The 19,656-nt window shown below is 55.9% G+C and overlaps 7 protein-coding genes across 7 annotated transcripts; 5 read left to right on the top strand and 2 right to left on the bottom strand.

The window, feature by feature from the left end:
* Window positions 1–23: 23 nt before the first annotated feature.
* IWZ02DRAFT_450262 (actin-like protein-like protein 6A) lies at window positions 24–1,984 on the bottom strand. Its single transcript, XM_066767454.1, has 5 exons — window positions 1,684–1,984; window positions 1,135–1,627; window positions 986–1,080; window positions 256–935; window positions 24–200 (listed from the first exon to the last, which is right to left on the bottom strand). The coding sequence occupies exons 1-5, from the start codon at window positions 1,730–1,732 to the stop codon at window positions 135–137; spliced, it is 1,383 nt and encodes a 460-aa protein (XP_066622907.1). The 5' UTR covers window positions 1,733–1,984; the 3' UTR covers window positions 24–134.
* A 5-nt stretch (window positions 1,985–1,989) lies between these two features.
* On the top strand, window positions 1,990–4,601 carry IWZ02DRAFT_450260 (MBOAT, membrane-bound O-acyltransferase family-domain-containing protein). The gene is made up of 4 exons (XM_066767453.1): window positions 1,990–2,412; window positions 2,468–2,535; window positions 2,583–3,176; window positions 3,225–4,601. Exons 1-4 carry the CDS (start codon window positions 2,100–2,102, stop codon window positions 4,191–4,193), a joined length of 1,944 nt encoding a protein of 647 aa, XP_066622906.1. The 5' UTR covers window positions 1,990–2,099; the 3' UTR covers window positions 4,194–4,601.
* On the top strand, window positions 4,420–4,855 carry IWZ02DRAFT_250806 (uncharacterized protein). Its single transcript, XM_066763186.1, has one exon. The coding sequence runs from the start codon at window positions 4,465–4,467 to the stop codon at window positions 4,801–4,803; it is 339 nt and encodes a 112-aa protein (XP_066622905.1). The 5' UTR covers window positions 4,420–4,464; the 3' UTR covers window positions 4,804–4,855.
* A 1,193-nt stretch (window positions 4,856–6,048) lies between these two features.
* Window positions 6,049–9,215, top strand: IWZ02DRAFT_450251 (PH domain protein). The gene is made up of 4 exons (XM_066767452.1): window positions 6,049–6,843; window positions 6,904–7,391; window positions 7,439–7,776; window positions 7,826–9,215. The coding sequence occupies exons 1-4, from the start codon at window positions 6,387–6,389 to the stop codon at window positions 8,955–8,957; spliced, it is 2,415 nt and encodes an 804-aa protein (XP_066622904.1). The 5' UTR covers window positions 6,049–6,386; the 3' UTR covers window positions 8,958–9,215.
* A 1,336-nt stretch (window positions 9,216–10,551) lies between these two features.
* On the top strand, window positions 10,552–12,497 carry IWZ02DRAFT_251044 (glycoside hydrolase superfamily). The gene is made up of 2 exons (XM_066763190.1): window positions 10,552–10,839; window positions 10,893–12,497. The coding sequence occupies exons 1-2, from the start codon at window positions 10,776–10,778 to the stop codon at window positions 12,161–12,163; spliced, it is 1,335 nt and encodes a 444-aa protein (XP_066622903.1). The 5' UTR covers window positions 10,552–10,775; the 3' UTR covers window positions 12,164–12,497.
* A 2,085-nt stretch (window positions 12,498–14,582) lies between these two features.
* IWZ02DRAFT_250894 (uncharacterized protein) lies at window positions 14,583–17,626 on the bottom strand. The gene is made up of 4 exons (XM_066763188.1): window positions 16,949–17,626; window positions 16,864–16,892; window positions 16,695–16,796; window positions 14,583–16,432 (listed from the first exon to the last, which is right to left on the bottom strand). The coding sequence occupies exons 1-4, from the start codon at window positions 17,152–17,154 to the stop codon at window positions 14,640–14,642; spliced, it is 2,130 nt and encodes a 709-aa protein (XP_066622902.1). The 5' UTR covers window positions 17,155–17,626; the 3' UTR covers window positions 14,583–14,639.
* A 272-nt stretch (window positions 17,627–17,898) lies between these two features.
* Window positions 17,899–19,030, top strand: IWZ02DRAFT_518213 (P-loop containing nucleoside triphosphate hydrolase protein; the record flags this gene model as incomplete). Its single annotated transcript, XM_066770711.1, has 3 exons — window positions 17,899–17,950; window positions 18,030–18,479; window positions 18,554–19,030. 3 exons carry the CDS (start codon window positions 17,899–17,901, stop codon window positions 18,721–18,723), a joined length of 672 nt encoding a protein of 223 aa, XP_066622901.1. The 3' UTR covers window positions 18,724–19,030.
* Window positions 19,031–19,656: the final 626 nt, after the last annotated feature.

Genomic DNA, 19,656 nt, shown 5'->3' with positions numbered 1-19,656 from the left:
CCCTCGCCACAGAAACACCATAATGCCAATGCCAATGCATTTATATTTTTCTTCGATGCTATCACTACCCACTTCTAAGCAAACCACAGCCTTTTGGTATCCTAGTGAACGCCGTGGCCTCTGCTCCATTACTGCTACTTGCATCTCTTCTCCACAATGGCAGCTCCATGCTCGTCATATTCCTTCTTGCTGACCCACAACTGTACTTTTGTTAATACACGATTCAGAGATTGCTTTTCGAAGGATAATTCTCACCTGATGGAAACTGCCCAGACTTCCGAGAATACTACCGCCAATCCAGCTGGCATACTTGCGCTCGACGGTGTTACCAGGTGCCTGCATCCTGATTCTTGGGCCAGGGTAGATGCCCGCCAGCTCCTGGTTCAAGCGTTCTGTGAATCCATACAGCAGAGAGGAGCCACCAGTCACTACGATATTGGAGAGAAGCGCTGGGCGCACTTCTACATCGACGTGGCTAAGGGCTTGGACAATGAGCTGTGGTATGGTCTGATCTTCGCGCGGCCTGGGGTTTTCCGAGTCTACGAGAGCAGCCTTCGCATCGAACAAACCCTCGGCTGCCTTGAAGCGCTCAGCGCCAAACACTTGGTTCCAACCATCGGGCATCTCAAACGGTCTTCCAGGAGAGCTCTTTACGACCTCCTCGTTGCCACTGCTGCTCAGCTTGCCGGGACCAGTCCACAATTGCACGACTGATTCCTTGAACTCTGTAATCACGCGCTCCTCTTCCAGTCTTCTGAAGGAAGCAGTGGGCTCCTTGTCGAATTTCTTGTAGACAGCCTGAGCAGGAGCACCGGCCTCCACAGGTGTCTTGGAAGCTACCATATAGTGAGGAGTCAATGGCACCTGTGACTGTTTGAAGATGAGGCGCAGTTGCTGTGACACAAAGTTGCCAGCCAGAGGAGACTTCATGACACCTGAGTGATCGTGTTAGACAAGTGTCAAGCCAGAGTTTGGGAGGACCAACCTTTCTTGATGACAAGGCCATCGACAACTGGAGTGACTGACGTTGTTGCGGCGCCAACATCCACCACAAGTGCAGACGGCTTTCCTGATGCGAACCTGCATGACAAAATCAGCCCCAAAGATTCCACTCCGGTCGTTCCGCCCACCTACGCCGCCAAAACTCCAGTCTTTTGCACATAAAATGCGGGGGCTCCCCATTCCTCCATCGCAACTTCGATACACTTTTCCCTATGCTTTTGCGTCACCCACCCCGGCTCAGACATGAGCAGTGGTGAGCCCTCGAGGGGCTTTTCCGACTCTTCTACATCCTCCATGTTGACATCGCCGTCGCCATTTGAAGCATTGTTGAGTCCATTCTTCGCAGGGCTGGTTCCCCTGGTGCCCGTCAAGCGCGAGGTAATTGAGTATTCCCACAACTTCGTCGCGACGTCCCAATCCTCAACCACACCTTCGGTCGACCATGGATTCTTGATTTCAAGGTGGGACAATGGGTTGTGAATCGAGTTCTCGCCAAAGACGGGGTCGCCTTGGCCGTCGCGCAGGCCGTAAAAGGATGGAAGTACTGATTTCGGCACGTCTTCTCCAGCGAAACCGGCGCGAGTTGTCGAGTAGCCGGGGTCAAGGATGATGGCAGAGACCTCATCTGGAGGTTGAATGTCAGTCGCGGGAGTGGATTGAGTCCAACATGGTTTCAGTTACCTCCAGCATACTCGTTCTGAGCAGGTGCTTGCGAGGTGGGCAGCGCCATCGTTTATGGGTTGGCACGCTGTTCGAGGGGAGCGAGGGACGAGTTGATCAGGCGCGTGTTGCGCGTCGAGCAGAGTCGAAGATTTGACGTGTAGTGTCGAGCGTGGAGATGCAAATTGGGGTTTGCGCGATGGAGCTGTTGAGTCGACGAGATAATGGCTGCCGCGACGCGCGAGCCCGGGGCGGAGCTTGGTAGCGGAGCGCGGAGGCCAGCGGAGGGAGAGACCCGGTCAGCTTACAACCCATTCGCTACAACACGTCCACCTTCTCGCGCACATCCGCCTCGTACTCCAGCCACCTCCCAACTCCTTTTCGCTCGTTCTCGGAGACGCATCAGTCTGCAATGGTCTGAATACAAGTCGCCCGTCATGTCATCGTGGATATCATGGCTACACGGCCTGCGCCGCCTCTACTCCTTGGACACGCTGGATACTCGCTTCACCACCTCCTTGACCACTCCTCCCAGACAAGTACATAGCGAGTCGCGCACCGCCGAGCCTGCGACATCGTCGCCGCAAGACACACAGAATGGCCAGGCGAAAGAGACTGCTGAAAAGGCAACAACCAAAGCCCCCAACTCTCAGCCGTCGCTATGGAACACCGCCGAGTTCTACTTTTACTATCTCGTCTTCCTTACGGTGGTGCCCATGATGTTTAAATCCGTTTATGATGTTTCCAAACGTAGGAAATACATGCCAATCTGCAATGCGGCCGCGACGTGACTGATGGACCACAGCGACGCACCCAAATTACCCAAAGATTGAGCCTCTGCTTTCCAAAGGCTGGATTGCTGGTCGCAAAGTCGTAGGTCATTCGTAGAGAGGAGATGGACATGAGTTGACTCCAAACAGGACAATTCGGACGCTCAATATTCTTCCTTTCGTGACAATATCCCGTACTTGTTCATCGTCGTCATTCTCCATCCCCTCCTTCGCCGTCTATACGATTACTTGTGCCGCGCCGATAACTATACCCAGGTCCGCCAAACACCACCTGCGAATAATGGCTTCCAGTTGACTCAGGGCTTGAGCGCTGAAGCTGCTGCCGACGCACGACTCGAACAGAGAGTGTCGTTTGATTTTGTCTTTGCGCTGGTCTTTGTAACCGCGCTCCATGGATTCTCAGCTCTCAAAGTCTTCGGAATTTTGTACCTGAATTATAAGATTGCAACCACGATGCCAAAACAGTACATGCCCACAGTCACCTGGATCTTCAACGTTGGAATTCTCTTTGCCAATGAGCTGTTCCAAGGCTATCCCCTGAAAGATGTTGCAGCATTCATCCATGGCAACAATGGCGAGGGTACCTGGGGGGCTTGGCTCGATGGCTACGGCGGAGTGATGTCTCGCTGGGAGGTCCTCTTCAACATCACCGTACTGCGTCTGATCAGCTTTAATCTGGACTACTATTGGAGCATCAACATGAGGGGAGGAAGCCCTATAGAGGTAAGGAAGCGCCGCTCACTGCCTGAGATATCTGCTCATGCGCAAAAGAAGAAGCAACTTGACCCCTCAAAGCTTTCTGAACGAGACCGCGTGTCCATCCCAGCAAAGGCAAACGACTACAGCTTCCGCAACTACATTGCCTACGCCCTGTATTCGCCGTTGTATCTCACCGGCCCGATCCTCACCTTTAACGACTACATTTCGCAACAGCGCTACCGCGCGCCTAGCATAACGCGCGAGAGAACGACGCGCTACGCAATCCGCTTCATCGTGGCGCTCCTGACCATGGAGATAGTCTGCCACTACATTTACGCCGTGGCCATCTTCCACGTGCAGCCCGACTGGGCAGCATACACGCCGTTCCAACTCAGCATGCTCGGCTACTTCAACCTGCACCACATCTGGCTGAAGCTGCTGCTGCCATGGCGATTCTTCCGGCTCTGGGCGCTGCTGGACGGCATCGACCCGCCCGAAAACATGGTGCGGTGCATGAGCGACAACTACTCGGCGCTGGCCTTCTGGCGCGGATGGCACCGCAGCTTCAACCGGTGGATCGTGCGCTACATCTTCGTGCCCATCGGCGGCAGCCGCAGCGGCGGGCCGTGGGGCAAGCTGCGCGCCATTGTCAACTTCCTGGCCGTCTTCACGTTTGTCGCCCTGTGGCACGACATCCAGCTGCGGCTTCTCATGTGGGGCTGGCTCATCACGCTCTTCGTCGCGCCCGAGGTGTTGGCCACCATGGCTTTCCCGCGCCGCCGCTGGGCCGCCCGGCCGACCGCTTACCGGGTCCTCTGCGGCGTCGGCGCCGTCGGCAACGTGCTCATGATGATGGCGGCGAACTTGGTCGGCTTTGCCATTGGCCTGGATGGTCTGCAGGCGCTTGTCAAGGCCATCTTTGGCAATTATTCTGGCCTTGCTTTTTTCGCGGCGGCGTGCGGCGCGCTGTTTGTTGGTGTGCAGGTCATGTTTGAGGTCCGTGAGGAGGAGCTGCGGCACGGCATCAAGATGAAGTGCTAGGCTTGCGATGGGGAGGGTGTGCTGGTCTGCTTTGCTGTGTGCACACCGTTGCTTGGGTACTGTGCGCACTAGCAGAGCAGAGCAGCCTTGACGGGAGTGTTGCACTGTAAAATAGCAAAATACCTCTCAGTCTTTGGAGCATACGTATGTCGCCCGTCATCATGTCCGCTGTACCATGACGTGTGCAGCAACTCGGGGCAGCTACCTGCACATCGTGACCGTGAACTGATGGGCTGGCTCATCACAAAAACACCACTACTCATTCTCGCCCATGGCCCGCAGGAGCACACGCGGTAGGATGACGATTCCGGCAAGTCGCGCCTCGCAATCTCGCTTGGGTATGCGGCCGATAGGTACCTTATATAGCTCGCACCCGAAGCTCGCCGCCAAGGTCATCACGTTTTTACGAGCGGGAAGGAGAAGTATTGCAATTTTTTCTTTTTTTTATTTTATTTTTTTTCTCCCTTGTTTGATATTAGTCGTCCCGTTTGGCGTGCGGGTGTTGCCGCGTTTTCAGGGTCGACATTCATTTGGATATGTTTTTTCATTGTTGTGGGGTTGTGGGGTTCAGGGGTTAGTTATGCTAGCAGTGAGACGATATGCAGGGTGAAAAGGGTCTTAGTTTACATGGCGTGGTATGGATCGGTAAGTGGTAGGTATGTTGGTTGGTTGGTTGGTTGGTCGTGAGGCGGGGCAAGTCACGGACATGTCTGTTACCGCAGGTGAGGTTCTTCAGCTGTGGGGATCGACATGACAGACATGCGTTGATGGTGGATAGATGGATAGGAGGGAGTGCCGAGGCTGGCTGGGCTAGATGTTGTTGGAGCGAGCCGCGGAGCCTCCTCTCCTCTCCTCTCCGGTACACACAAACATGGCAAGCTTGATTCGCGAGACGCACATACACATAGTGTTTGGATTAACGGCCAGGGTAGATGGTTAAAGCAAGACACGCATGACGAGATGGACCTCAGAGCTCGGATGTAGGTGGGTGGTAGCTGCAGCGACCATCTCGCTCGGCTGCCTGCTTGCCCTGCTTGCTTTGGCCAACCCTGAACATTTTTCACATGGAGAGCGAGCGAGGGAGGGACAGGGCAGCGTGACGGTCTGGCGGGATGGAGGGACCTGAGGTGAAGATCATCCGCGAGCGCCCCACGAGCCTCCCGGCCGTGCATGAGAGCAAGCGGGCGGCCGGGTAGTCAGGTCGTCATGTGGACAGATTGAGGAATAGATGGGCGGCGGGGGCCTTCTTCGTCGCGTCGAGTAGCTAGCTGGGTGTTTGATTTTGGAGGAGGCGGGTACGTCCGTAGATGGCGTCGAGCCACTATCCATCCTCATGGCGACCGCAGGTAGTGGATTGCGTCATTGTGTTTTGGGAGATGAGGGCAAAGGAGATTTGTGATGATGGGCTTGGGGGCGCGCTATTTGCAATTCGGGTCAAGGAGGCACGTTCACAAGACATTAGAGCTGCGGTCGAGAGGGGTCCAGGTCCAGACGGGAGCTACCAAGACGGACGGGCTGGCTGGTGTTGCGAAACGAGCGGCGCACTGTCAACATCCCTGGCTTTGGCGGGTGTCGCTGCAGGAATAACTGCCAGGGTCTGCAGAGAGGTCGAGAGGGTTGGAAATAAGAGAAATTAATTGTCCAATGATGAATGTTGATGGGCGTCACGGTGGGTGGAGCAACCTAAGGACAGGAGGCAGAGGCAGAGACTAGCAGCGCCACAGTGCGACGGGGTTTTAAGGTGACAGATGTCACGGCCAGTCAAGACGATCACCACCCATGGAAGTGCCTCCCGCAAAATTGGAGCTGCATGCGGGCTAGTGACGTCAGCTCCTCCTATGACCTTAGGTTCTGTTCTCCAGGCCACATGGATGTGATGGATGCTGTGATCCCTCTCAAATCTTCATTTCTCACTCGAAGCTGCGCCTCGCAACATTCTTCTCTTCACTTTTCAACTCGCGACAGAGACAGCGCCCGCCCGTCGCCACTTCCCTGTGCTGCGCCTCTTCAGCCCACACCACCCGACCCGACACCACAACGGAACTCCCTGACGGCCTTTGCCTTGCCATCATCACGTCATCTCCGTTGCCGGGCATCCACTTTGTCGGTGGCTAAGGTAAGTAGGTAGTTATCTGCCCAGGTGCCGGCTGTCCATTGTTTTCCTCGACTTCTCTGCCGTCCCCCTTCCCGCCCATGGCCTATAACCCCGACCGTCTCTCCCGCGGCCACCGTCCAGGCCCAGGCCAAGGCTCCGACTCTGCCCCCGCCATGGAATCATCCCCGCTTTCACAGTCGCTCGCGCCCCACCAACTGCCTGGTCGCTTCAACGAAGACTTTGACGCCAGCCAGCGCGGTTCCTCCATCCTCCTAGACGGCGACGGAATCCACCGATCTGCCTCGCGCGCTTCTCAACGCTCTTCAGGCGCACCTGGCGGCGTCTCGCGCAGCGGCACTCTGAAAAAGAAGAATTCCGTCACCAGGCGGACCAGCATCAAGAGAAGCGGAAGTCGCAGGAGCATGCACGCCGGCAGCATCAAAGGCATAGCCATCCAGGACGACTCCAAAAGCCCAGACAGCTTCAACAATGTCTTTCACACGCCCGTTCCCACTTCTGGCACCCCCACCGACATTCTAGCAAACAGGTTCCAAGGTACGCCGCAAGGTCCAAAAAATTTGATTGATCGGCGCATCAGGTTGACGCAAGCTGTAGCATGGCGCAAGCTCCTCAAGGACCTGATTACCTACTTTCGCGAGGTGCAGTCGTCGTACGAGACGCGCGCAAAAGCCTTGACGAAGGTGTCCAACGTCATCAACAACACCAACACGCCCTCCGTCTTTCTCACCGACGGCGGCATCAACGAGGCCAACCGCATCCTGCGCGATTACCACAAGCAGTCGGTCGTCGAGGCCAATAAAGCCCGCGACATTGAAACCGACGTGATTTCGCAGCTGAGCGGCCTCAGGTCGGACCTTGGCAACAAGATCAAAGAGATCAAGTCGCTTTCTGGTGACTTTAAGAACTCGGTGGAGAAGGAAAAAGATGGGACACGCAAGGCCGTGGCCCACCTGGAAGATGCCTTGGCAGCTGTTGAAATTGACCCGTCGTCTGTGGCCGGCAAGGGCGATCCCTTTGTCGTGAGGCTTTCTGTTGAGCGCCAGATTGAGAAGCAAATAGAGGAGGAGAATTATCTGCACAGGGTAGGCCGGATTGCCATTGAATTCTGTACCACTGCTAACCATCTCAGGCATATCTCAACCTTGAGGGATCTGGACGAGAACTGGAGTCGATTGTTGTTGGCGAAATCCAAAAGGCCTACAATGCGCTGGCTGGTATTCTCAAGCGCGAAGCCGACGAGGCCTACGATACAGTCGAGAGACTTCGCGCAGGTCCTGTCTCCATTCCCAAGGATTTGGAGTGGTCCGAATTTGTCGAGCATGACCCGCACTTCGTCAATCCCAGGACGCCCTTGCGCAACATTGACGAAATTGAGTACCCCGGCAAACACCATCCAGCGGCGGCCGAGATTCGTGCTGGCATGCTGGAGCGCAAGAGCAAATACCTCAAGAGCTATACGCCAGGCTGGTAAGTGACTTGCAACAGTCCTGATGGAACATCGTCTGATGCGCAGCAGGTACGTCTTGTCGCCAACCCATCTGCACGAGTTCAAGTCTGCAGATCGCATCTACACTCAACCGCCAGTGATGTCATTGTATTTGCCTGACCAGAAACTTGGCACCCACTCCCAACCGGGCTCGTCGTCGCACAAGTTTATCCTCAAGGGTCGACAAGCTGGATCGATGCATCGCGGCCACACTTGGGTTTTCCGCGCCGAATCATACGACACCATGCTTGCCTGGTACGAGGACATCCGGTCGCTGACGGAAACGAGCGGACTCGAGCGCGAGACGTTTATCCGGAAGCACACTCGGAGCGTCAGCCAAGGGAGCGCGCGCTCTGTGAGCAGCGATGGCCTCGACGACAACGAGGCAGACGAGGTTCCATACTCGGCACAGAACTCTGACGTGGGCATCAAGCAACCGCAAGCGACACGGCCTGCACCAGGTGGGCGCTTTCCTTCGGATCTTGCTGTCAATCATCACTTACAAGCTCCACTCTCGCCTTCTAGTGGTAGCTCCGACGCCGATCATGACCTGACGACTGCTGCCGGGGGACTGCAACACAACCAGCCCGAGACGTCAGCCCACTACGCCGCCGAGCCTCCGCGCCAATACTACCAGCCAGATACGAATCAGTACGAAGCATTTGCGCCTGGACAAGCAGACGGCAGCCATGACGCACAGTATGCATACCGGCCTCAGGTTCAGCAGGTATCTCCCGCCCATTCGTCTTCACCGAATGCGCCTGACTTTCAAAGGCACAATAGTACGACCACGTACCAGGACTGGTTGGCACCGACAGCAGGTGCCGCAGCTGGTGCGGCGGGCGCAGAAGCTTTTCACAGACAGCACGAGGGGAGAGGCGAGGGAAAGAAGAAGACGGCTGAGGTGGCGTCTCGCAAGCCTCTGGAGCGACCGAATTCCTCGTTCGCTCCGACGGTAGACTCCGAAGGCGCATTCGTCGCCGCTGCGAATGTGGAATCCAATGGAACGGCGGATTCTCGTCAGGACACGGTAACCACGACGGATGCTTCCCAAAAAGGAGGCAATTCTTTTCCTCCCATGAACCGTCGAGACACGGAAGTTAGCGTTAGCAACCTTCACATCCCGGGCGAGTACCCCAGACAGGGGTCGATGGCCACATGAATGATACCCATGGCACGGAACACAGTGCCGACCGCAGTCTCACGAGTTGACGAATTTCTTTGCACCGCGTCGCGTTGCGTTGCGATTCCTGATTTTCTTTTGGGGGAAGCGCGAATTGTACAGACAGCACACAAGAAACGAAGCTTAGCGTTGCGAAGTCAGGGGTGAGGAGGGGAGGACGAAGCGAGGGATGTCGGACATGGACGAATCCAGATACCACTTGGCGTTGTTTTTGAATCTATTGCTAGAGGCTGCGCATACCAGTTCCCCGTGATGGCCTTGTGAATCATGTCTTGTTGACACGCGCCCCGTCTGCATGTCTCGACCGAGCATTTGGATACCTCCAGCACGGGATGGAGGGTGAAGGTGGCCGTGCAATACGGGCCGAGGCGCGGGCCTGAGGCTTGTCAGAGCGGTAGCCGGATCGGCAAAATCGGGACAGACCCACTTCGGTTCCCGCACATGTTTCCGCCTGGCCCTTCCTTCCCTACACAGCTCCAAACGTCACACGTTGACAGGAAATCGTCTCGTCTCGTCTCGTCTCCTCTTTCCCACCAACCCACGGCCTGATCCACGGCCTGATCCACGGCCGAATTGTGAGTGATGATGCATGCTCGAGGGGTTGCGTCCGTCTGCGGGGAACGGAAGCCCGCGAGCTTTGACGACAATGCGGGCGGGCCTGAGCGAGCAGGCCTGTGGTGCTGCCTGACTGGCCGTCGTAGAGTTGAGTTGCGTCCTTCCCCGGGATCTGTCGTCTTTGGCGGGCTGCCTTGGCTCTTGCCGTTGCTCATGTTGAGTCTGTGCATTTGGACGGCTGGAAAACCGTTGCGGTCTCACTGGACCACCTCAAGGCATGCAAGGCCGCCGTTGTGGTGGTGCTACTCCGCGCCGCGTGTGGCAGTGTGACGAGAAAGGTCCAACACCGGGCCTGTCCTGGACTGCTGCGCTTCCTCTCGAGCTCGGCGGCGGTAAGACTAGATTGGAGTCTGGCCAATGTGTGCTGATTCTGGCAGACTGACAAGGAAGCCGAGGCGTCGGGCGACATGGGAGCGTGGACTTGTGCTCAGGGGGTCTAACGGTTCCTGTTCGAGCTCGAGTTCAATTGCACCTCCCATTCGCAAAGCAGCGACGGGCCGAAAGGGAACTGCCTGAGGTTTGCGTCGTTGTGCATACCTTCCAAGGCGTGCTGGTAATCAAATCGAAACTTTCCCGCAAACTCTATCGCTGTACCTACACCTAACCTCTTCCTCTACTTCCGCAACCCTTTCTTCTCATCGGCTTTCGTTTGCTTTTCGCTCCTTTACACATGCTCTCTCTCTCTCTCTCTCTCTCTCTCTCTCTCTCGCTCCCTCCTTTGTGGACCGTGTCCCTCGCGCCGTTCCTTAACCCTACATTCCTTGATCAACTTGCACGCGCTCTCGCGTACAACCTGCCCAGGCTTTGCTCCTGCGACAAGGAATCCCTGAAGACAAAATCGAGCCAGCCAAGCCTCACAGAGCGCTCGAGATTCCAGCTCTCGCGGTGCTTTGTTTGCCAGGCCTGACTTGAACATTCCTGTGAGCCCAAGTTGCCTTGGAGACTACTGGTAAGCAAAGTCGCCTCGCTGCGCATTTGAGGCGCCTCTCCACCACAATCTGGTACCTCAGCCGCACGATACCTCTGACGACGACTTCCGTTCCCCCCTGTCCCGACTTTTGCTGATCGCGCTGCCAACCCTCATTTTGGACCATGTGCTGACGCCGCTGGCCGGCCACTCACTACAGTTCTTCTCTCCACGCTCGCTGGTTCTGCGGCCGTTGCCGCCCCAACTCTTACAACATGAAGGCTGGAATCTTCTCCACACTCGTTTTCTTCCTCGGGCTCTCTGCTGCGCAGCCGCACCGTGAGTATTCAATTGGTTGCATCTTGAGGGTGGTTCAATTGACGCGCATGCAGGCCAACACCGTCACTTTCACAATGAGCGTCGCGCTCTGGTCACCGAGGTCGAGATCGTCACCGTGACTGCTCCTCTCGTCGTCGTTGAGGTCTCTGGAACCGAAACCTTCACCTTCACCGAGAATGTGCCTCAGATTCCAGCTCCGACTTCGACGATTGAGATGCTGCCTCCGCCACCACCTCCTCCTCCTCCTCCAACCTCTTCTCCTGAGCCTCCCACGGCTCCCCCAAGCATCCCGCAGCCTCCCATTGTGGTTCCCCCCCCTGCGCCAACTTCGTCAGAGCCGCCTCTAGCTCCGCCAGCTCCACCGCCACCGGCGCCTACGACTCTTTCGACTCAGGCTGCTCGGCCGCCGCCTCCCGTGAACGTCCCAGAACCAACTGCAACTGCGCCGGAACCTTCGCTTGTTCCAGCGCCAACTTTCCCCCCCGGCCCGGTTAACAATGGCTACGGTATCAGCTACAATCCTTACAATCATGATGGCACGTGCAAGGATAAGAATTCAGTGGACCGCGATGTCGATACGTTGAAGGACTATGGTCTAATGCGCATTTATGGCGTCGACTGCGAGCAGCTCAACACGGTTCTTCCCGCGGTTCAGAGATATGATGGCATGAAGCTGTTCCTTGGCATCCACAATGTCAACTCCGCGGCCTCCGAAGCGCAGCAGATTGTCGATGCGGTCAAAAAGTACTTTGGAGACTGGAATCGCATCGACACGGTGAGCGTCGGCAACGAGGCCGTCCGAACAGGCGCCGCAACAATCGGCCAAGTCATTGCCGGCATCCGGGCAGCGCGCGGCGTTCTGAACGGTGGAGGCTACACGGGGCCCGTCGTAGCCGTCGACACGATCGACACCTATCTGAACTCGGACGGCAGCGGGATCCAACTGTGCAAAGAATCCGACTACAACGCAGCCAACTGCCACGCCTTCTTCGACAACTCGGGCTACTTCAACAAAGGGTCGGACGCGGGCCGGTTCGTGACGATGCAGGTAGAGCGCTTCAAGCAGGGCTGCGGCAACCGGCGCACCGTCATCACCGAGTCGGGCTGGCCGCACTCCTCATCGTGGCCCCTCTCGGCCTTTGGCAACACGCCCGTCCCCGACGAGGAGAACCACATCGCCGCCATTGCTAGCCTCAAGGAGGCATTCGTCGGCAATCGGTCGGACCTTGTGCTCTTTTCCGCTTTCAATGATATGTGGAAGCAGGATAATGAGGGTACGAAGGGGACTGAGAAGTGGTGGGGTCTTCTTGATGGGAATCAGTGAGAGCCGCGCGCCAAACTGATGCGCGTACGTACGCACTACTGTACCAAGTGTTCTTTGCATTGCGAAGACCATCAAAACACTGGCTCGCCGCCTGCCCGCTTGCCGACGCATCTGTTTTGCGCGATGGAACACGAAACAGATCGGATCGACACAACAAACAACTACCGTCTGCCTACCTACTTGCTCAGTGCTCTCCGTTCCAGCCACTCAACTGAGCCTGCTGAATCAAGTCATCCGTCTGTCCGTCGTTAAGAGCGTCTCCCTTTCCCTTGGTCCGATATGCTTCGTGTATAAAAGTTTCTGTTGCCCTTTCGTTTCTTCTCTTTGTGTCTCTTTGCTTTTTTTTTTTTTTCGCTCCTTAGTTCAAACGCTCATGTACCAATGATTGTCGAATGATTCATGATACTACGTCCTCTTTCACCTCCTCCTTTGGTTTTCTTTTTGGGAGGTGGCAGATGGCAGGTGGCAGTTAGTTGCAAGTAGAGGATGAGGGAGCGGCGGGGAGAAGTGCAGCTCGGCAGCAGCAGCAAGGGATCAAGAACCTGAGCGGCAGGTAAGCATGCCGGCAGGGAGGCAGACAAGAAAGAAAAAAAAAAAAAAAAAAAGCCTCGGCGAGGAGCAAAACGATCTGTCTATCTTGACTGGAAAGAAAGAAAGAAAGAGATGTTTACCGGTGTATACTGGTGTGGTACCAGGCAGGCGGGCTTCTCCAATAAATCCAACTTTTTCTTCCTACTCTCGTCTCTTCCTCTTTCCCTGTGTCTCCTTGGTTCGGTCTGGTCCGGTTCAGCTCGGCTGTTAATTGCCTACATCCCATACCTAGACAGGTATGTATGTATGTACGCTGTCTCGTCTCGTCTCGTCTTGTCTCCTCCCTACCCACTTTCTTATTTCTCGGAGGTGAGGTGAGTGGATAGATGAGGGAGAGTCGGAGGGAAAGAAGGAGGGGGAGAGTTGGAGGGAGCGGGCTGTTGTCTGGGTAGCAGGCTGGCTGGCTAGCTGGCTGACTGAGTGAAGGTGGTGAATCAAGGAGATGGAGATTAGATTTGTGGACTTGCGGACTTGTGGATTCATTGATGGATGGTGGGTGGGTGGTGTCGTGTAGGTACACACGCACACTTTTGGCCCGCCCGCCTGCCTGCATCCAATGGCGGAGTGAGTGAGTGAGTGAGTGAGTGGTGTGGATACCTAGTACCTAGGTACCTTAGTACCCACGTTCGTGCGCAATAGGTTCCTAGCGGCGCGCAGTGCAATACGGTACATGTAGTAGTAATAACACCTGGGTAAGTGGCGATAACGGTGGCGGTGGAGGAGATGCTCCGCTCTGGGGGTTGTGCTGGATTAATACTCTTTTTCTTTTTTCTTTTTTTTTTTTTTTTTTTTCCCTTTCTCCACTTGCCATCTTTCCATCTTTCCATCTTTCCATCTTTCCATCTCTCCATTTATCCATCCATCCATCTTGTCTTGTTGTCTTCTTGCTCGCCTCATCTCGTCTCGTCTCGTCTCATCTCGTCTCCTCGTTCTTCCATCCCGCCTGCCTCTGCCTCTCTAACCGTAGACAGATGGATGATGGGTTGACGGATGGACGGTGCGGACGTAGGAGAGGAAGGACGTCATGTGTGTATTGTACCTTGACCATGTAGTCTGATTTTCTAGCTGGGTAACTAACTACCTACCTACCTACGCATCGACCAGCCAACCAATCAACTCCATCAATCAATCGATTTATCAATCTATCTATCTATCAATCTATCACAACTCACAACTCACAACTCACTATTCCCAAAACTATCCACATATCCATCATCATCAACATCAACATCACCATAGCCCAGTCTGTCTGTCAGTCTGCCGTGCCGCACCGAGCCCTCACACTCACACTCGCCCTCGCACTCGCCATGCATTCATTCGTTCCTCCTTCCTTCCTTCCTTCCTTTCCAATCTGTCTGTCTGTCCGTCGTCCATCGGTTATTTTTCATTTCCATCACGCCGTGCACGCGTTTTCTGCGCTACTTCGTACATGTATGAGGTAACTAGGTGGTACCTATGTATGTATGTATGGGTGGGTGTATATTTTTAGATGGGGAGGCAGGCGATTGCTCGGCTGCTGCTTGCCTGCTTGCCTGCCTGCTTGCCTGCCTGCTTGCCTGCCTGCCTACTTGAATGCACTGGCGGCTGCCCGACCAGCGCTTCCCTCGCCATCCGTCCGTCCGTCCGCCTGTCAACCTGTTGGGTTTGTTTATTTGTTTGTTGGCGTTTGTCCGGTGCCGTGGTCCATGTTTGTGGTTTTACAGGGATGTTGAGAAGGAAAGAAGAAAGGAAAAGAAAAAAAGATGAAGAAAAAAAGAAAATCTACAGGTAGGTAGGGCCAGTAACAAGACCGACTAGCATGCCAAATCCAAAGACGGAAAGACAGGCGCGAGTCAAAAGCCAGATGGGTGTGACACACCACACGTGCCCATGAGCGCCATCCCCCTCACGCACCCGGATCCGCATTCGGCACAATACTCGACATGCGCCTGCGCCGCGTCTGATTCGTCGACGTGCGCGTCTGCGGGCTCATGGGCGTCGGACTATTCGGTCGTCTCAGGGCGCCACCAAACGTCGTCGCGCGCCTCAACTGGTGTCCGTTGCCCGCAGCCGTGCCGCCCCAGTTGGGCACCTCGTCCTCGATCTCGTCCAGCTCCTCAATGTCGTCGAGGACCTGGGCTGGGATCTCCGTCTCGAAGACGGCTTGGATGTCGCCATGCACGCTGAAGCCCGCCCAGTTCCACAGCGAGAATTTGCGCCGCTTGTTGGTTGTGGCCAGCGGTTTGCGCGTCGGGTTCCACAGGTTGCGGCGTTCGTACCATGTTATGGCGAGCAGGATGGGGAGGTTGAGGATGCGGACGGCCGTGACGTTGATCTTGTGGAACCAGCGCGGCGAGACGACAAACTTGAGCGGCACCAGGACAAGGAGCGCAAGGACATTAAAGGGCGGCCGGTAGGCGAAGATGGAGTCGGATTTGACGCCTTCAAAAGTCAGAACCGTGCGGCGGAATTGTATCTCAGCGCTAGCATCGGCGGCGATCTTGGAAAAGGTGTCGCTGAGAATGGCCACCAGGATGGTAAGGAAGAGGGTGTTGCCAAGAAAGGCAAAAGCCACCATGAGGGCCGGTCCCATGATCAGGTGAAAGTTGGGAGCTTGCTCGATGCCGGTGGCGTCAAGACCGAACCAAATGTACAGCATCCATTTGGAAATGGTGATGGGATTCGAGGTTTCCGCGTCGGGGTCCTCGTCTGGCGGTACTTGGCCGAAACTCAACCACCTAAGAGCCAGCAGGAATCCGGCAAAGCACCACGCGGCAATGAGAGTGAGCAGCATAAAATTGCCCATCATTGCTCGGAGTGATATGAAGAGCATGTTTTCAGGCATAAGGTTAAAGGCCAGACGCGGAAAGAGGATCGGTGCAGCCACTGATAAGACGTCGAGGGCTTGCCGCGAGACTTCCAGATTGTCATGGGTCGAGCCATACACCCGCATCACTATGTAGATGACGTAGATTCCGACAAAGGTAATGTCCAGGAACGACCACAGGTTCTGGGTGTAGACTTTCCAGCCGTGCTCCAGGATAGTGGCGCTTTCGTCCAGACACCACCCGGCGCCGTAGATGGCGAATAGGATTTCGTAACCCGTCCATTGGGTGTGGTCCCGGTTGGTCATGGTGATGGCATAGAGAACGATCAGAATCAGGAATTGAACAATGTCAATGATGTTGCGGGTGCGAGGTACTATCAGGCGGTAGTGATTCAAGATGGGACCCTTGCGAGGATTGTACAAGCGGACGGGCTTGTGCTTGTAGTGGTCGGGGATGATGTCAATGAAGCAAATCGGCGTATAGACGACTCTGCCCCGATAGACGGCATCGACAACCTTCTGACAGGCGGAGCCGCTCAGAAAATGCTTGCTCTCCGAGATGATGGCGATTTCCAGAGCGGTAAACTTGCCCTCGTAGCCGCCCCTGTCCTGAATAGCCCACTCAAAGGAGTGACGACTCTCGCTGAGGACGTCGGCTGGTGCATTTTGGAAGGGCTCAAAGCCTGCGACAAGGACGTTGGACAGAAGCAAGAGGCCAGCACGTCCAGGATGCTCTTCGTCGAATCGTCTCAAAATCTTCCCAGCAAGAAGCTCGCAGAGGTTGGCGCGGGTCGTATTGACCGTCTCATGGTGGTGGGCTTGGTAGTAGCGCTCGTGCAGGAATCTGACGCGATTGACAAGCAAACAGTAGACTGACGGGGTCAGCAGCTGAAAGACGTATTCAAGGAGAATGTCGTGATATGGAACCATGGTCTATGGAAGAGTGTTTATTTATAGAAGACATGTGACTGGAGCAGTAGTATTTGACCGAAATGAGAATAGGCGCAATGGGATTGTAGACTTCGGCAGGTTTGAAAGCATCAACACACCGAATTCTGCAACGGGGAATCGGCATGCAGAGCCGACTTGGCAAAGACTGGGGCCGACGACGCCAAGAAAAAAGCACAAACTCACCCACGGAGCAGTCCTTGGGGTCATACAAGCGGTCGACGAGGGGCCTGACGATCAAGGCATTCATGCGCGGGTCCCTGAGCTGGACCAAGGTGTAAGGGTCGTCTGTACGGAGAGAAAGGGCATCAGCATGGCATCCTGCGATGAAGGATGGGAGGCGGGGATGACGCACCAATGCTGGCGAGGATCAGGCGGCGGATCCTGTGCGAGGTGAGTGAGATGGACGGTATGCAAGAGAAGGGAACGAGGCAAATCACCGATGGATTGTGCGATAGACGGGCAGGTCCTTGTGGGGGTCCGAGGCAAAGATTTCCTCGTCGGGATTGTAGCCAACGCCGCCGTCACCGTCGACGCGCTCCTCATCGTCGCCCAGCAGCGTCTCCTGCTCTTCCTGGGCGCGCAGCGAGGCGAGAGCGGCGCTCAGGCGGGACGAGTTGCGCGAGGTGGTTGGGCGCATGGGCATGACTGTAGGGATGGGCGGAGCGGACCGCAGTGGGCTTAGGCATGCGAGTAAGCTCGTCGTCGGGATGGGTCTCGTTTGGTCAAGCGATGGAGACGAGGACGGAGGAGCGTCGTTGTGGATAGCGGCGCGCTACCTACCGATGGAAAATGCGGTCACTGCACGTCGAGAAACGGTCCATGTTTCGCCCGCCACACCCACCACGTCATCCCTACCATCATCAGAGTTTCACCGTCTAGACGTTTCTGTTTCGACGTATCCGACCGAGTCATGATGGAGAGCCGACGGGGTTTCTGGTTGTCGTCGAGGGCTCGCTGGTCGGCGACTGTTGCAGCAGAAAAGACCAGATGCGGAGAGAATTAAGTCCGAACCAGGACCAGGACCAGGACCAGGATTGCGTGAGGTGTTGTAGTTGTCGTGGCGACCCAACGACGTGTTCTCGTTCTCGTTCTCGTTCTCTTAATTTTGGCTCGCCAATCGCTCATTTCCAACGGCCTCAGGCTCGTGTCGGTCAGGGTCAGGGTCTCGCTTCCTCTCTCCAGTCACAACCTCACGCTCGGCTTCTCCAGAGACGTCACTGGTCCTCTGCGTTTCGGCCGCCGTCGCACAAAAGCAATCCCAGCGCCGTCGCCTCAACTCCCTCGACCACTGCCCTATCCCTCCGCTTCCTCCTACTTTTCCTTCTCCCCTCCCTCACTCTTCCCATCCCGAATCATGCGACCTCGACGCGCCCCCCATTCTGCCCCAATGGACGACGACAATCGAATATCAATCACAATCTGCGGCGATGGCGGATGCGGTAAGTAGTCTGTGTGCATGTGCAACGACCCCAAAAAAGACATGGCCACATAGCTAACGCGCCTATCGCCATGGCACAGGAAAATCCTCCATAACCCTCCGCCTGGTCCGCAGCGCCTGGACCAACGACTACGACCCCACAATCGAGGACTCGTACAGCGTGACACGCACCATCGACGGCCAGACCTACTACCTCGCCCTGACCGACACGGCCGGCCAGGAAGAGTACCGTGGCCTGTGGGCCGCCTCCAACCTGCGCAGCGACGCCTTCCTGCTCGTCTACGACATCACCAACGCCGCCTCGCTCGACGCCCTCGACTACTTCATGGAGATGATTGAAATGGAGACGGAGCAGCGCCTCGACAGCGGCGGCGTGCCCCCCATCAACATTGTCGCCGGCAACAAGTGCGACCTGCAGAGCGCGCGCCAGGTGCGCAGCCAGCAGGGCCTCGAGTGGGCGCGCAGCCGCCGCTGCGGCTTCATGGAGACGAGCGCCCGCGAGATGGTCAACATCGAGGAAACCTTTGCTTGTGTGTTGCCCCGCACTTCCCCAACTACACTTGCTACACCAGACGCGTTATGACTAACTTCTTGGCCCCGGCAGTGCTCGTCCGCCGCGTCGTCGAAGCGCGCCGCATCCACGCCTCGAGCTCCTCCGCCGCCGCGCAAACCGCGCCCCTCTCCACAAACGAAAAGCAAATGTCGCCCGTCATGGACGACGCCGTGCGCGGCCGGCGCAAGCGCAGCTTGTGGCGCAAGCTCAAGTGCTGGTAGAAGCGCCTCGTGCCTCTTCTCTCCCCACACACCAGCCAATCTTCCTCACTCTTGTTCTCTTCTTCCTCTACTACGACTACTACCAGTATCATGCTTACTTACTTATACCCCCCGAAGCCTCCCAGCGAGCGCTATGCCTCTCCACCTCTTCTTCCTCTGCGTCGTCGTCCTTCATGTCATGTTTTCTCTACGTATGCCTTTTAGTCGATCGATTGATATCCGTGGGCCGGCCTCATCACCACTACATGTCGTTCCATTTCTTTGTCCTCCATTCTTTTTGATCATTCCAGTGATATCCAACCGGTTGGGGCGGGGAAAAAAAGAAGAGGTAGCAGATATCGGGGCCGCATTTTATCAGGGGTTCTAAAAAAGAGCGGAGGTTTTCCGGATAGGGGGGATGGAACGAGGAAGAGGAAAAGTGCGCAAGCTGCTTACTTGTCTGACATGTTATTTCGTTGCTCTACTGTCCTTGTTTGCTTGCTGATCTGTTCTATACCTTCCTACTTACTACCTCTACTACGCTTAATCATCCCCGGGCAGTGTCCGCCAGGCAGCCCACCCTATCTCCACTAGCGGCATTCGCCCGTCATTGATTCTTTTTCCTACATCTGGGGAGGTCAAAAACAAAAGAAGGGGACAAGAGGTAGAGGACCAAAAAGGCGGAGCGAGGCGGGCGGAAGGGAGGGCGCTCAGTGAGCCGTTTAAGGTCAGGTGCATAGGACGGAGCTAGGAGCCAGTTTCTCCTCGTCGGCGGCGGGCGCAGTAATTGGCTTCCCCGGTCAGTGGGGAAAGGAGGACGTCAGGCGTGCACAGTCAGTCAGTCGCAGACGTCAACAGCGTTGACAGGTTAGCTACCTAGCTAACTAGCATGATTCCAAACAGCTAGCTAGCTTCAAGATAGCTAATCCAAAGTATGATTTACCCAAAGTGAAG

This window comes from Phyllosticta citriasiana, assembly GCF_038021145.1.
Source record: "Phyllosticta citriasiana strain CBS 120426 chromosome Unknown IWZ02scaffold_6, whole genome shotgun sequence".
Lineage (NCBI taxonomy): Eukaryota > Fungi > Ascomycota > Dothideomycetes > Botryosphaeriales > Phyllostictaceae > Phyllosticta > Phyllosticta citriasiana.
The sequence above is the reverse complement of the archived record's forward strand: the minus strand, read 5'-3'. Positions and strand labels throughout refer to the sequence as shown.

Excerpts from the sequence above, each read along its gene's own strand:
- IWZ02DRAFT_250806 (XM_066763186.1), top strand. The coding sequence starts at position 4,465 with ATGGCCCGCAGGAGCACACGCGGTAGGATGACGATTCCGGCAAGTCGC.
- IWZ02DRAFT_450251 (XM_066767452.1), top strand. The coding sequence starts at position 6,387 with ATGGCCTATAACCCCGACCGTCTCTCCCGCGGCCACCGTCCAGGCCCA. Across the intron at positions 6,844-6,903 it reads TCTAGCAAACAGGTTCCAAG|CATGGCGCAAGCTCCTCAAG; the intron begins GTACGCCGCAAG and ends CGCAAGCTGTAG. Across the intron at positions 7,392-7,438 it reads AGGAGAATTATCTGCACAGG|GCATATCTCAACCTTGAGGG; the intron begins GTAGGCCGGATT and ends TAACCATCTCAG.
- IWZ02DRAFT_450262 (XM_066767454.1), bottom strand. The coding sequence starts at position 1,732 with ATGGCGCTGCCCACCTCGCAAGCACCTGCTCAGAACGAGTATGCTGGA. Across the intron at positions 1,628-1,683 it reads TCAGAACGAGTATGCTGGAG|ATGAGGTCTCTGCCATCATC; the intron begins GTAACTGAAACC and ends TTCAACCTCCAG. Across the intron at positions 936-985 it reads TGGCCTTGTCATCAAGAAAG|GTGTCATGAAGTCTCCTCTG; the intron begins GTTGGTCCTCCC and ends ACGATCACTCAG.
- IWZ02DRAFT_251044 (XM_066763190.1), top strand. The coding sequence starts at position 10,776 with ATGAAGGCTGGAATCTTCTCCACACTCGTTTTCTTCCTCGGGCTCTCT. Across the intron at positions 10,840-10,892 it reads CTCTGCTGCGCAGCCGCACC|GCCAACACCGTCACTTTCAC; the intron begins GTGAGTATTCAA and ends ACGCGCATGCAG.
- IWZ02DRAFT_450260 (XM_066767453.1), top strand. The coding sequence starts at position 2,100 with ATGTCATCGTGGATATCATGGCTACACGGCCTGCGCCGCCTCTACTCC. Across the intron at positions 2,413-2,467 it reads CGTTTATGATGTTTCCAAAC|CGACGCACCCAAATTACCCA; the intron begins GTAGGAAATACA and ends GATGGACCACAG. Across the intron at positions 2,536-2,582 it reads GGATTGCTGGTCGCAAAGTC|GACAATTCGGACGCTCAATA; the intron begins GTAGGTCATTCG and ends GACTCCAAACAG.
- IWZ02DRAFT_250894 (XM_066763188.1), bottom strand. The coding sequence starts at position 17,154 with ATGCCCATGCGCCCAACCACCTCGCGCAACTCGTCCCGCCTGAGCGCC. Across the intron at positions 16,893-16,948 it reads GTCTATCGCACAATCCATCG|GATCCGCCGCCTGATCCTCG; the intron begins GTGATTTGCCTC and ends CACCTCGCACAG. Across the intron at positions 16,433-16,694 it reads CCCCAAGGACTGCTCCGTGG|TCTACTGTTTGCTTGTCAAT; the intron begins GTGAGTTTGTGC and ends TGACCCCGTCAG.